The sequence below is a fragment of the Montipora foliosa genome, chromosome 6 (assembly GCF_036669935.1).
Source record: "Montipora foliosa isolate CH-2021 chromosome 6, ASM3666993v2, whole genome shotgun sequence".
In the NCBI taxonomy this organism is placed as follows: Eukaryota; Metazoa; Cnidaria; class Anthozoa; order Scleractinia; family Acroporidae; genus Montipora; species Montipora foliosa.
The window spans coordinates 31781207-31796206 of NC_090874.1; the positions used below are offsets into that span (position 1 = coordinate 31781207).

The 15000-nt window shown below is 41.8% G+C and overlaps 1 protein-coding gene across 1 annotated transcript; it reads left to right on the forward strand.

Annotated features, from left to right (window-relative positions):
- The first annotated feature begins 4804 nt into the window (after positions 1-4804).
- Positions 4805-7523, forward strand: LOC138008986 (Krueppel-like factor 16). The gene has a single exon (XM_068856282.1). The coding sequence runs from the start codon at positions 5758-5760 to the stop codon at positions 6670-6672; it is 915 nt and encodes a 304-aa protein (XP_068712383.1). The 5' UTR covers positions 4805-5757; the 3' UTR covers positions 6673-7523.
- Positions 7524-15000: the final 7477 nt, after the last annotated feature.

Genomic DNA, 15000 nt, shown 5'->3' on the forward strand with positions numbered 1-15000 from the left:
ACTTTATGCATAATGAAGTAGAGACCTGTGCGGATATCTTGCCCATATTTCTTGTAAAATGAGATCTCTAACGCGTTCCTTGAGCTCCTTTACTACTGTTTCACGTCTTTTAAGTCCATAGTCTTTCAGCCTTCGCTCAAAGCCGCGGCTACACGAGCGATTTTTGTCTCGCGCCGGTGGTGCGATTTTTTTCAGATTTTGTCGCGTCGCCTGCGCGCCAGGGTGGCTACACTTGTGACAAATTTTGGCAACAAATTGAAGGCCGCGCGAATCGCATACTTCAAGAGACCTGGGGCCCGTTTCTCGAAACTCCCGAAAACTTTTCGGGTCCGAAAAGCCACTTGTGAAACTGCCAACCGCTTATTTTGGAAGGCCGATCTTTTAACATGTTTTCAAGCTAACTAAAAGAAACATGTCCGTAAAGTTTTACAACTTAAATCCTCTCCGTTCTTGAGATACAAAGGGAATTGTGACACCCGAAAATGGCCCGTAAAGTTTCGGGACTTTCGAGAAACGGGGCCCAGGGCACTGTTAACAGACATTCCTACTTTAATTTCATTGGCTAAATAGTCTTTAATCGCGTCGCAAGCGCAGGCAAAAAATTGCAGGGTGGCTACACGGGCAACAATCTCTGCGATTTTGTCGCGAAAGTATCAACTCCGGTGACTTTTTTCTTGCGATTTTTTCACCTGTCGAGTCGCCAGTTCAAGGGTGGCTACACGTGCGATTTTCATCTCGCGCTGGCGACGCGACAAAGTTTGGGCAAAAAATCGCTCGTGTAGCCGCGGCTTAAGAGTTCGCTGATTCATACACCTTATTCCCAAATGACCGCCGTTTAAATATTCTTTTGTTTTTATTCAAATAAGCCCTTGATGCCTCGTTCTTAAGCTTAAAATTCAAAAGAATATTTTATCTTGAACGGGGCAACAAGGGCCAATTTGTATCCGCATAAATCAGCGGCCATTTTTGAATAAGGTGTATAATAATGCATGGGGCATGGGGTGGGGATTTTGACATTTTCATTTAAACAAATTCAAATTCCCCACCCCTGGGACAAAATAATTGGTCAAAATGTCCAACCGGCGGCAAGTGAAGGTGGTAAAATGTCCTTTGTACGATCAAAATCGCTAGCCTGGGGACGTTACATACGATCAAAATCCCTAACCTGGGCAGACCTCACGCTGCTCGAAGACGCGTCTTCTCTGGACGCCATCTTTTACTGTCTTGAAAAAGCGACTGGCTCTCTACTTGAGTCTCAGGCCCTCTCGTGCAAATGCGCGCGCATAGTTTTTTGGCCGTTCATTTGCGGCGTGCGTCCAGCTTTTGTTTGCAGTGATTTTCTTACTTGGGTTGGGGAATGTGTTCAAATAGCTTTTGCTTTCATTTGCAGCGTGCGTTCAACTTTTATTGGCAGTGTTAGCTTGACTTCGTTCGTAGTGTGTTTGATTTAGTTTGAAGTGATGTTGGTTTGATTTAGTTTGCAGTGTGTTTGACTTCGTTCGTAGTGTGTTTGTTTTCGTTTGTAGCGATATTTTCTTGTAGTTTGTATTTTTTCTGGTTTGTAGACTTTTAGACTTGTGGCCCTAATGGGCTACCGTAATAGAGGGAAATGGAATCAATCGGTTTTTTTTTTAATTTTGAGAAAAACCGTTTTCCCCATGCAAATCCTTACATTTCTACTCTTGCATAACATAGTGCAGTACAGATACCCATACATCGAGCTTGGACGACCTGTGCCTCAACAAACTAAACTTCAATACACTGTTACTGTGGTTATCAATGATAAATGTTGTCACTTTACGAAATGTACCGCAGCATTACTATCTATTAGATACACTAGTATTAGGTTAACTACACAGGAAAAAGCAGTTCTGAAAAGTTGTTTGCTCAAACAATCATCTGCTATCTTGAACACTGAGATGCACTGAAATGTTTTCCAAATTAATTTTTTTTATTCCGGATGCTCAGTTCACAAAAAGTTGTGTACTCTTATTATCTTTCCATGTCCGAAACTCTGGCAAACTCTCTTTCTTCTGTTCATCGTTGGAGGATGATGCAGTTTTCTTTGGAAAGAATCTTTTCGTCAAGATTGGATTACAGAAGGACTGTTTCCGGTCCACTGCGACGCACGAATAACTGGCGGAGTTTTTAAAACACTTACTATGCTAATACACTTGGAAAGAAGAGAGAAGAGAAATAGAAAATGCAATGCAAGATTGAACGAACTCCCAAATATTGCTTTCTGGGTTTTTCGTGACTTTGACGATGTATTGAAAATTATAGTATTGGTAAATACGTCTTTTGGCCTTTTTTACTTCCGACAACCTATTAATCTTTTATGAGATTGCCTTAGGTCACTTACTTTAAAAAGCTTTTTCACATTTCATCAGACCAACAGCAATAGGATGAAAGATATTAATTTCGACAGCACTTTCTATTCATAGTAAATTGTCCGTAAAATCCAAAAAATAAGATGTTTCCCCAATGGTTCTGAAGAGGATGACATAGGTGCGTTTGTTTTATAAACTTCTCTCGCTTTACTTGGAGTCTGCACCAAACGCGGCCAGGATGCCCGAATTACTGCAGCGAAACTGCAAGATAATATTCTTTTCCAAGATTAGATTAGAGAGGGTAACTTTGAACGATGAAAGAAGATTAAAGTAAACAATATGATTTTAGCTGTCGTATTTCAGTTTTCAGAAAGTCCTTTAATACCTAAAGCGCTTATCGCTGTATTCCACTGTAGTTTTGTCGTAAGCTATTGTATTGCTGTCAAGTATTCCTGGTGTGGCAGAACAAAACGAATCAGGGCCACGGAAATCGATTTAAGGCTGGGTTGATTCTGATAGACTCACACCAATACTTGAACTAAAATTCTGTCAGTCTATTTTATACACCTTTTTTTTATTCATGATCTGGTTCAGTTAGTATCATTTGAGTGTCAGCAAAGAGTCGTCGAATTGTGCTGGTTTTCTAGTAAAATGGCTCACAACCGCGATTACTGAGCAGTCAGCAGTCGACCTTTGCTGTGTGCCAGCTATGTTGTCATTTATCCGCGGCCTGTTTGTGATTTTTATCTAGTTCGCTGTTTTCGCAAATAGAGAACATGCATTTGTGTATTTCCTAAAGGTACAACCGGATCACTCCTTGTGGCGGGAGTGGAACGTATTCGGAAATTCTTCTCTGAAGAAATTAATGATTATTGATTGCTTCTATCACATATTAATCAAGAAGATAAGTCGGCAAAAGTATACACCGGGAAGCGACGAACCGTTAAGGTGTGAGACGAGTAACATTTCAACATTTACAGTTGAGGTCGTGAGTCCGATTTGTGCTACAATTGAACTTCTCCTGTCTTCTGTTAATCCGGAAAACCTAAGAAGAAGGAATGTAACAAATAAGCAACAGGCACCAGTTGATAAGTGGCTTGTTTCGATCACTTCTCTTTTCTTCAGTGGACTATTCCACAAACCCTTCCAGGAGACGAGACCACTCATGCATGCCTTGGGACACCTTCGTCACCTTTACTGTCTCAGGTGTGCAGGGGATTTACCTGGGACTGAGGACTTTGGCGATTTTGTCAAGCTAGGCTTCTTTTTCAGAATGGCTTTCAAAATCTTCAGAGCAGCAGTCGCCTAGGTAGGCTAGTTGACGCTATTGTGCATTTCCCTCATACAATTCCTAATCCGTACCTTAATATAAGTCAACAATTGTAACTGAGGGAACGAAGCGATTTTCGTCATCGTCTTCGTAAAGAGGCCTTAGAAAAGTGCAAGATTAAATATGACTCGAACTCAAGTCCAGACGATTCCGCTGCAAAGTGCTTTGCCACACCTCAGGCTACCACTGAGTGACAGCCGTTACAACCCCATTTCTGTTTTGGATTTAACGTCGTGTCATACGCCATTATTTCGTGCTTGCACAAAGGATTGAGAAGGAACCGTTCTGTAGCAACAGGCGTGACTTTTGTCCCATCATTTCCTTGTAGAAAGGGAGTGATGCAGTTGCCGTTTTTCTCCTTTACATTAAAATGAACAAAAAAATTATAAAGGTTTGATGGCGGGTAACATCAGATTACTTTTCAAAAGGTTGGTAGTGAGCAAGCCTCACATAGGTTCTACGTCCCGGTTTGCGTAGACTCTGTGGGAGTCGTTTTGTGCAGATAAATAGAACATGAATTAATATTTCTTTTAGTTTGTTGTTTTTAACGGTCGTTTACGCCTAATGACAATAATGACTATTAACTCTGATTGGAAGACGCCGGTCGGGTAAAATCAAGAGAAACTAATTTTCCTCCCACACCCTTGGAATCCCGTAGGACGTATATTGCGTATTCCCATTTGCTACAGAACCCAATTTAGCGGATAAGGAGTGTGCGGTTGCAAAGTATTGGCATTCATTAGTTTCGCTCTTCACATTGTCTTAGGATGCCGGTACATATACTCCTCCTTGATGGGGGCTTGGGCTCGTGCTGCTTAAGTTAGGTGTTTCAGTCTGCATGGACTGAAAATGACCATGACCAGTAACGACAACCAACGAGCCCTCGCCGAAGATCGATAGCCGATCCTGATGACCAGTCGAGTGTCCGTTCCGTGCGGTAGTTTTCCCTTATACGCCAAACGGTCTGTATTTTTAAATAATGAGATTACGTACACCTATCGTCTGCTCTAATTTCAGTTCAGTTTTAAAAAGCCTTTAATGTAAAAAAAAATTAACGCCCAAACATCAGTTGAAAAATCCCGCCATCATAAATATTTGTGTTTGATTTATTATCTGACCTTTTCTACTTGATGGAACTTTCTCACGATGAAAGAGATATGTTTGCTTCCCGTTTGGGACGTGACGATCCATTTCCGGAGCCGAAAATTCTACTGATATGGCGCAGCCAAATCACCCATGAGAAAATTATATTTCTATTGTCCCTCCGACATATAACTATGGGAGGTCTTACAAAACAGATGTTTTTTCCATTTTCGATTATGGCATTTCCGCTATTTTCATTCGACAGCAGCTAATTTGCGTGTGTTCTAACAAGAAGTATTCCACAATCTTTGGTTTTTAGCTGTCGCAAAGTCCTTGCCGAAAGCTTTCTAAATAATTTCCGGATTACGACACATCCAAACGGACTTTAAATTAGTTTTTCTCGGCTTTGCGAGGGCGTGATCAAAGTTCTGTAACAGAAACGAAAGTGTAAATTGCCAAAATATATTGACGAGAAACAGACGTTTAATTTCACCGTAAGAAATCTTCCAGCAAGAAATCACTACAGTATTTTGAAAAATTATCTGTCGTTCTTGAGGCAGTGACCTTGTAACCTTGCTGAGAATTTTAGGACTCTGGATCGGAAAAAAATGGTTTTGTTTCCACAGGTTGTCTTAACGCGCCTCAACTTGAGTTTATCATTCACAGTTGTGTGAAGTTTTTTTTAATTTGATTGTTTTCTTTTGCAATCTATTTGATAGATTCCGATCAATATTTAAACAAGCCAGACCATCGAATTTGATCGAAAATCGCGTTAGCTCCCATTGTAATTGGTATATACTACGTATTTTAATCCTAAGGGAGGACCTATTTTGTGTTTGATGAATAGCGTGATTGGTAAATGTCTGCATTCAGTACGTTTCTACGAGGTGGCCCTTGAATGTACCTCATGCCCCCTCTCACGCCCCACCATCAAAGCTTTAATTCATCATCTCCATTTACACTTTGCAGTTGAACAAGGTCTCTGATTGGCGGTTCATCACCCCACCTGACTCCATGTCAATCCCATCTTGTCATACTGAGCACATTTCATGTGTTGCAATGAAGAGGACAGTTCAAATCATGCAAGCAACACAAAATAATCTAGGACTGTTTCGCGTGTTCAAGCCAACCATTCTATTTCATGCGCCATCGTTGCCTTCTCTTCGACACATCTTTCGCCCGGCTGAGCTTGGAACTCCATCAGGATTGTGGAAGCAATCTGTTGCCCCCATTAGCTATACGGCCGCTCTTAGTGCAACGCCTCCACCGCCTGCAAACGTTCAAGTTTCACCGATGAGTTTCTGCGCTGAATCCAAAACAATAATGCCATCAATTTGTATTGGAACTCAAAATTCTGAGAAGACGTATGAAAGAATGAAATCTGCACCGGGTTTACAAGTCCTCGAAGAATCGACCGAAACATCTACTACTTGCAGGGTCCCAACTTTGAGTGGTAAGACGAGAAAGAAGAAATATCCTTGTCCTTTGTGTGATATACGATGTAGTAACAACGGGCAACTTCAAGGTCATTTGCGAATTCACACCGGGGAAAAGCCTTTTCAATGCGCTTATGAGGGCTGTGATAGGCGATTTGCTCGTAACGAAGAGTTAACACGGCATAAACGCATCCACACTGGCGTGCGACCTCATAAGTGCGACGTTTGCAATAAAGCCTTCGGCAGAAAAGATCACTTGAGCAAGCATCAAAAGACACATCTCCAAACTGCAGAGAAAAAGGTATTTACTTGCGTGGTACTGGGATGTGGACAGAAGTACAGTCGGTCGGATGCCCTCACGAGACATCAATGGACTGCTCATTCATTGACGAAGGCAAGCTCGAGGGCAATCCAGCGCTTGCCTCGTGATTCACATGTACTGAGAACCGTGAACTCCTGTTCAGTCCCGCCGACCAATACATGGCCATTCTAGCTTGTTTATCGTTCTTACGGTGTTTATTGTGATACTTGACAGTGAAAGGAGGAAAAAAGGTGGCACGAGGCATATTCACTTCAACGACAACGGGCTAACAAAAAGGGTCATAGACTGAAAGAAAAGACGCAACAAAATCGACTGGTCTGTAGACAAAGTCATTGTATGCCGTGAGATACGGGGCATTTAAAGCGGCTATCAACGCCTGTTGGCAGTTACTGCGTGCTTTCATGGTGGTACAAAATCTCGGGATCACGACCTTTCATGCGAAACTTGATCCTTAGTTTAGACATAAGTCAACATGTCCGTGGTCTCACAGAGAGAGACGCCTTAACTCTCGCTTCGCATCAATAACGCGAACGCTGAACCTAGAAATTCAGAAAACTAGTATTGGTTATTTAGTGCAGTTGTATTAATTTAGTACGAAGCACTCCTCTTCTATTTGTCTGGGCACCTCGAACGTTTTGCCGACCAATTTGAAGTTGATTTATAGTTGAGTATTCTATTCTATTCCATTGACGCTATCATTGTCAAACAAGGATATTACTGTTTTCATTGGAAGCATTTTTTTACATTGGATATCGCGGAGCTCACTGGTCTATTCACTGGAAGAAAAACAATCGCGTCAGACAATTATTTGACGCCGGAAAAGAGACAATTCATTTTCCATCGGAAAACTGACAGACGATGAATCCATTGGAGGGATTAGGCTATGTAAATTTAGTATTAAAAATGTTGTTTGCGCTCTCATCATTTCATTGTTGTTTTGAACGTGGAGTTTTTTTATCTTGACACTTTCACTCTCATCATTAAATCTCATATCAACAATAGACCCAAAGAGAGAGCATCTGTAGCCTCACGCCCACCCTATGCTTGTAAAGTAATAACGTATTTTCTATGCTACTGCGTATCAATAGGACAAATTTCTTCCCGAAAAAAAATTCCGGTTACATTCAGTTAACGTTTCCTCATAAAATTAGACTAACATCGTACGAGACTATGAGTTCGTTTAACAGTCTCTCTGTTATTTATAATCCAACTTGTTCGTTATTATAATTTTTTGAGGAGAGTGCAAATCGCATGCCCGCGAGCCACCGTGGGCGGGGGGGGGGGGGGGGAACTCCCAGGAAACTTGAGTGGGGGTGTGCGGCCCACGCTCTCTTCCTGAAATCCTTACCCTATTTCAGACCAAAATCTACGATTTTCCCTCCCTATTTCAGAACTGACCAAAAATTTGATACCTTATTTCAAAACCGGTTTTCAGCTGTTTCACAGTTGGCGTAGTAATTTAAGATTGCTTTTGTTGATGGTCTTATCGCCCAATGATGAAGAAGTAGCTTCTTCTCAAAAAACATACCCAATTCAGGTCAATTCAAGACGAGAGTGCACAAACCATACCCTATTTCAGACCAAAACGGCTTTTAAGCCGTTTTTAAAAAAACCATCCCCTTTGGGGCCGCACATACCTGTACAGCCTATATGTACCATATACCCCCCTCCCCACCCCCCCTCCCACTCTGGTGCGCCAGGAGGAGGAGGCACCAACCTTTGGCGTGACCAAGTATCGCGAGTGTTTCAGCTCACATGTGTTAATTGTTTCTTTTGTTTTGTCAATGACGTGGTCAGTAATGCCACTGAGCGTGGGTGATGCACAGTCAACTTAAGCATTTTTCAGCGACTCACTTGCACCCATAAGATTTCCTTGACTAACAGCCAATGAAAGGAATGAGTCACAAAATGGTCCCTTGGTTGACTTTCTGATAGTTTCGTTTTGCTGTCGCAATCAGCCTACGCCCTGAAGTCCCACCCGTCGCCGGTGCATAGCTTTAGGGAAAGAATCCTAAGCAAGTCTTCACCAAAAGCAGTTTTTCTCTCTTTTACTCCTTTCAACATGGGAATAGACACAAAACGAAGGAGGGACCGCTCGCCCAACTTATTTAGTTCAGGATGAACCGTACAGAGGCCGTACAGTGGCCGCATGTACAAAATTTTCATCGACAACTTTTCAACAACAACAAAAAACCATTCCTACCAATCGATGTGTGATGTGTGATTGCAGTCTAATACCCCATTCACACCAACAAGACATGTTAAATAAAACTGGGTTTAACAAATTGAAACTCAGTCGCAGAAAAATGAAGGACTGGCTTTTACGTGAAATTCAGGAGTTAATAAATACATGCTAAATTTGTAGTCGACAAAAAATATTTTTCACGATTAAAAAAAAAACATTTTGAGACCGTGTTTAACTAAACATTTTTAAACATGATTAAGGTTTGGTGTGAACGGGGTATAAGTGTCATTTCTGATCATTTAGTTTAGCGGGACTCACGGCCGAAATTTATTTAGTACAGGATGAATTTTTCGATGAGTGGCCGCATGTACAAAATTTTCATCGACAACTTTTCAACAACAACAAAAAACCATTCCTACCAATCGATGTGTGATCATGAAAATACTGTCCAGCTGCTGCCCCTTTGTGATACAGCATGGATCATTTGATCTGTATCGTGTTCTTCAATGCGTTGCGCAGGTTGAAAACTTACCTCCCCAGTGTGTCAGGAAGGGCATATGCCAACTCTCTAGTCAACAATGACATGGACGGTATCATTGATATATTCGGTCGTTGAAATGACTGAGACTACGGAAGCCCTTAAGGGACATAGATTCAACTATTTTTATTAACGTGTTTTACGAACTCATCATCGATTCATACGTAAAATGTTTTCACTTCATATGTACGCCTATCGTATGATCCTCGTTTCTTTTCGACTGCTTCGTGGACGAATTCTTGCGGCAAATGGTTCAATGCATCCCCTGGGGAAAAAAGTCTTTACTGGTCATGTTTGCTAAAGGTGAACCCTAAATTCTCTCTTTCTGTGATGTGGGAGAACACTTTATTGCTAAGGATTCCTGTGCAGAAAGACCAGATGCAAGAATAGAAGACTTCGTACACTTCCATTAGCCCAATAAGATATATTATCTCACGCACAGAAGGTGAGAGGCAGTGGCATACTTGTATGGGCATCAATCCTCCCTCCCAGTCTTATACAAGCAAATTTGCATGTACATTTACCGTTTTCATTTCCACATCTATGTCTGAGATATACTGAGAATTTTGAAGGAAACCATTTCCAATGACAAATGCAAGTAATCCAAATAACAGACTGTTTACAAGTCACAGAAGTTTAACAAGAACTTTGTTGAGCAGACACAACATCATTCGTTAAAAGTGTAAAATTCTGTTGCAAATAGATTTTGCCAACACTCTTGAGGTCAGAGGAGAACCTGAGCACTTCAAAACCGTTTTATTGTAAATCAAAACATGTAAATAATTATTTCAAAAGGAAAATGCAGAGGCCAAAAAAAACATCGTTTAACCCCTTCCAAAGGTGTTTCCATGTGTTATTGCAGTGTCCATGTTAAATTTAAAAGCACTGTATGGGGTCATGTGAGCCACTGGTAACTGTACCCAAAGGGCATATGTAGAAACGGTCGGCCCGGGAAAAAAATTCGGTGGTCCGTGCTGCAATGAGTGAACTTCACTGTTATGCCAAAGCTGTTCTTCTCTGCAGGTAAAATTGGCCTCGTGGTTTTCCCAATAAGAAACTGAAAAATATCTTTAACACTCCTAGTTCCGTCGATAGAGCCACTGTCCTCTGTACAACAAGATGAAATATAAAAAGCTATGAGTACATCTTAACAATAATGACCTCACACGGGAAAACGTACACTAACGTTTTAACGTTAAACGGACAAAACTAACGGACAATGAAAGCTAACGGTCCCTGACGGTATGCTAACGCTTTTAAAGGTACCGCTAACAGTTTGCAAAGTCATGCTAACGCATTGCTGCAAGCGTTTAACGGTTAAGTTAGTTCGACTAACAAGCGCTTCGGAAGCAGCTTAAAGCGTTAAACTGGGTCATGCAGCTAGTGAATGGCTAGAGGCGTTACACGGTCAGTGAATAGAATACCTGAAAGCTTTTAACTGTTGGAGGAAGCCATTTATCCGCAAAACTAAACTAAAGTTGAAGCGTAAGCCTAACCGGCGAATGATAAATAAACAAGTGCTGCAGATTTTTAACCCATCGACATCCAAACCGGCCGCGCGCGACGACCCCTGAATTATCGTAACCGGCCACAAACATGGCGGCTTGATCTTAGGACTCCACCTACTCCCTCTTAGTAAATCTGTATTAATCGTTGTTATGGAGATTTAGTAGGATGATTGACCAATCATTTGTTGTCTTGTGAGCATATTTTGACAGCTGATAAGAGACTCAACGAGGTCTGGCTTTTTGTCCTTTAGATCGCGCGATGAAATTACACGAAAACAACGGCTGATGCGTGAGGTATTAAATGCATCAAACGATGGGGATATCGCTACTTTGTTTAGGATTAGGAGGATAAAGGGAACTTTTATGGTTTTCCTGTAAGAAGAGGGGATACTGGTGATAGCAGTTTTGATTTAAATGGCTTTAAAAGTGGCGAAGAAGTTGGTGGCAACCAAGGCGCGAACGATATGACACCGGGGCGATGCTGAAGAAAAAGCTCGCTTGAAATGACCTGGAAATGACCAGCTCCATAATATTCAAGTTCCACTGGCCTTTATTTTGTTTAAGATAATGGTAAGGAATCAGATATTTTTCTTAGTTTTCATAGGAGATGGTCTATGGGAATTAATGGTAACCGAAATGTAGGTATGCCCGTCAAAAGCTCTTGAATATCCCCGAGTGCATTGCCCGTTTTCATGAAGTAAGGTATGGGGCGCCTATTGTAAAATAATTTATTTACCTTAATTTACCTTAATATTCTCTTTTTTTTCTTTTTTTTTTTTCATTATTTAATAAATAAAGTTTTGTGATATGATACCATAAAATACTCCAGAATTCATTTTATATTAAATGCATATTATTTGAAGTCATGGCTTTATTATTTGATATAATAAATCCTGATTTCAAATCAGTCGTTTATTATTTGATGTAAGAAATCCTGATTTCAAATCATGTGTTTTATTATTTGATGTAAGAAATCCTGATTTCAAATCATGCGTTTTATGATTTGATATAATAAATCCTGGTTTCAGATCATGCGTCTATGATTTGAAATCCCGACTTCCTGATTTTAATTTAAACTCTCACATTTGATATCAATGAAATCATGATTTAACTTAATAAGTATGATTGAACTTAATACATAATCGGTGCGAGCGAGTATGTGACAAGTCACATGACCATCTATTGCGCGGGAAAACAGAAACATGTCGGATGAACTTTCAAGGTCGATTGCTTCTGTCGTATCCCGGGCAGTTCGATTCAAAGTGCGGTCGATGAGGTTCTATCACGTCTTCCAAGTCAGGGAGTCACTTCAACTAGTTCAAGCTCCACCTCAAGCTCGACCTCGATCTCCACATCGAGCTCAAATTCAAATTCTCAAGAGGTACGTACACGTGCTGGCCGGCAAAGGGTCATTGTGTTCGTCTGGAATCTCGAGGGTTATTTAATACTGAATATTTGGCCATTTTCATTTTTTCTGTCTTACTGTTCTCCTTGATGCTGGTTCCTGTAGTTTGCTTGTTGTTTCAGCAGCTCAGTTTATCAAAGTTGCGTTAGGAACGGAAATCACCCGACTTTTACACATTGTATTTTCTCACCGTTGCGTGACGAGATTCCAGACAAACACAATGATCTAGACAGATTCTAAATTTGTCCTTGGTCTCTCTGACTGTCATGTTACTACACCAAGCTGTGGACTCGTACTGTCGGCGTATCTCGCTTTCCATTTTGTTTAACTGTTCCTTGATTTTGGTACGCCTGGCTACGGGCTGGCGGTGAATGGCACCATGTCAAAGGTAACAGGTCTGCCAAGCTGTCCCAGCCCAGGGTGCACATCTTGAAATTCATCAAGAACCCATTTCATAGTTAAAGTGGGAGGTCTGGCCTGCCCGTTGTGCTAGGATGAGTAACGTTTGAGACATGTGGAGATGACGTTGGTTCTGGTTGACTAGGGATGTCTCTGGGACGGGAGTTGTCAGCCATTAAGTGGGGCCGGACAAAGTGGTGATGAAACTGAATGGACCTCATTTGCACAGATTTTCACTAACCGCAGAAGAACACAGTCTGGGCCAGACAAGAGAGGATGCTTTCCTGGTATTTGCGAATCTCGCAAAATATGGAAAGTGAGGAGGTGGTAACGTGTTACTGTCTCGGCCAGTAGCTCTAGTTTACCCAGGGATTGAGTTTAAAGTTATCATAGGTGAACAAAGTGGCTCTACTTGGTGTAACGAAATCCTCAAGTTTCTTCCCGGGAGGAATCAATGAGAGGGCAAGTCTTTCAGGTAGTGTGTTACAAGTGGAAGCGGTGTCCAGTTGCATCCTGATAGATTTAGTCATGTCCTTGGTTAGTCCCAGTTTTAAGTGGCTACAGAACTTACGACCCACCCTGGTGCCCCGCTGGTCTTCTGCTGTACTAAATACAATTTGGGCATATTTTTCGGGTATCAAATCCACCTCATAGAGGTCAGTTCCATAATCCTCAAGATCCTCGCTTAAACTGGCATCTAGGTGGCGTGCTTGTCGTTTGGTGTTCATTACTTCGAAAAGGTTGACACAATGGGGTCCTCCCATTCGACAGTCCCGAGAAAAATGTCCGATTCTCCCACAGCCTTTTCTAGAGCATCGCTTGCTTGAAGCTGATGGCCCTGCATAATACTGACAAATATCAAATTTGCCCTGGCGACTGGATTGACTTTGTCCCCATTCTTTCTCTGATTTGCTTGACTAAAATGAGCTTTACCCCAGTTTTGCTCTGATTTAGGGGGTTTCCTTGCTCCTGCATAGTTTACTTGTTCTATTCTCTATCGCTACGCTCAGCCGAATAGAAAGCATTTCCCATGTAAACACTAGAGACGATGGGAGGGAGCCCATATGCATCGTGGAATTAACAACAACTTCATGCACCACCGCCCATGGCGGAATTGATAACAACTTTGAGCATCCCCGCCCATGGCGGAATTTATAACAACTTTGTGCACCCCCGCCCATGGCGGAATGAAAACTGCGTGACAAGAAAACTAGTACGCGGCCCCTTCGGGACAAGACTCCGCGACATATCAGCCAGTCGAAGCGGAAAAAACCTTCGTGTAAATCAAATAATCACCCCTGGCGGACTTCAAACCCCGTTAGGGAGTACCAGCGGTAGTATACGAATCACGAATGGGCAAATTTTGAGTCCGGATAATTCTTTTGAGAGAGAAAACACACGTTCGAAAGGGTCAAGAACATTGCTACGAGGCGTCAAGCTGCACGACGAGAACCGAAGATCGAAACCTAAACGGAGAAAAAATAGGATGTAGTCGCGATGGAGCAAAAATGCCTGTCGGATCGGTGAATTCGAGCACCTGCTTAACCGAAAAACGAGAGCCGAAAGTCGGGAACTGCCGAGGGCCATTTAGGAACTAATAAGACTCCGCCCGTCCTAGAAACCTCTAGGTGTAAAATGGTACGTGAAATTAAATACACCGGCGGAACGAGCCAATTGTTTTCACCTGCCCAGCTTGTGCTAAACGCATCCACACCTTCTGAACCTGGACACCAAAATTTAGAGTAAAATCTAGGACACTTGGCCGTGTTCAAAGATGCAAAGCGGTCGACTGAGAAAGGTCCGAAAATTGAACTAAAGTAGTCGAAAAATTCGCGAGAAACACACCAGTCGTCATAATCGATAATCCTGCTCATGAAATCGGCAAACTCATTCATCGATTTTGGAATCCAAGCGACTTTAATGGAAATGATGTGAAGAACATAAAACTGAAAAATTTGCAATGCAAGATCGTGGAGACGAAGAGACGTGCTACCTTTGTGGGCGATTATATGGGCGTTAACGTTGTCCGTGTACATCTTGACGGTTTTGCCTTGAATAAAGGATCTAAAGGACTTCAGTCCGTAGAGGATGGCTAATAATTCTCTGCTATTACTATCTTGCTTTGTCTGAATGGAGGAAAAGGCCTGAAAAAACAGGCAAAACCGAAAGGAAGAACATTGAAACAGAAAAATCTGTCTACTGATGAATCGAGAGGGCACGCAAACCCCAAGAATTGTTGGTGCGGATAAGCGATGTCTGCATGATGGTATCCTGACTTCATATCGAATTTGAACATAAATCCGTCTGGGACAATGTACTGCAAGAAAACCCTCTAGTCCTCCCGTGCGAAACCTAAATTTCGGAACGTGTTTATTAAAGTGACGCAAATCAAGAATGAGCCTTCCTTTGCCCTCCGAATTGAATGAAACTGTAAGCGGATTAACAACCGTCGGGGGTGAAAACA

Coding starts and splice junctions, on each gene's coding strand:
- LOC138008986 (XM_068856282.1), top strand. CDS start 5,758: ATGTCAATCCCATCTTGTCATACTGAGCACATTTCATGTGTTGCAATG.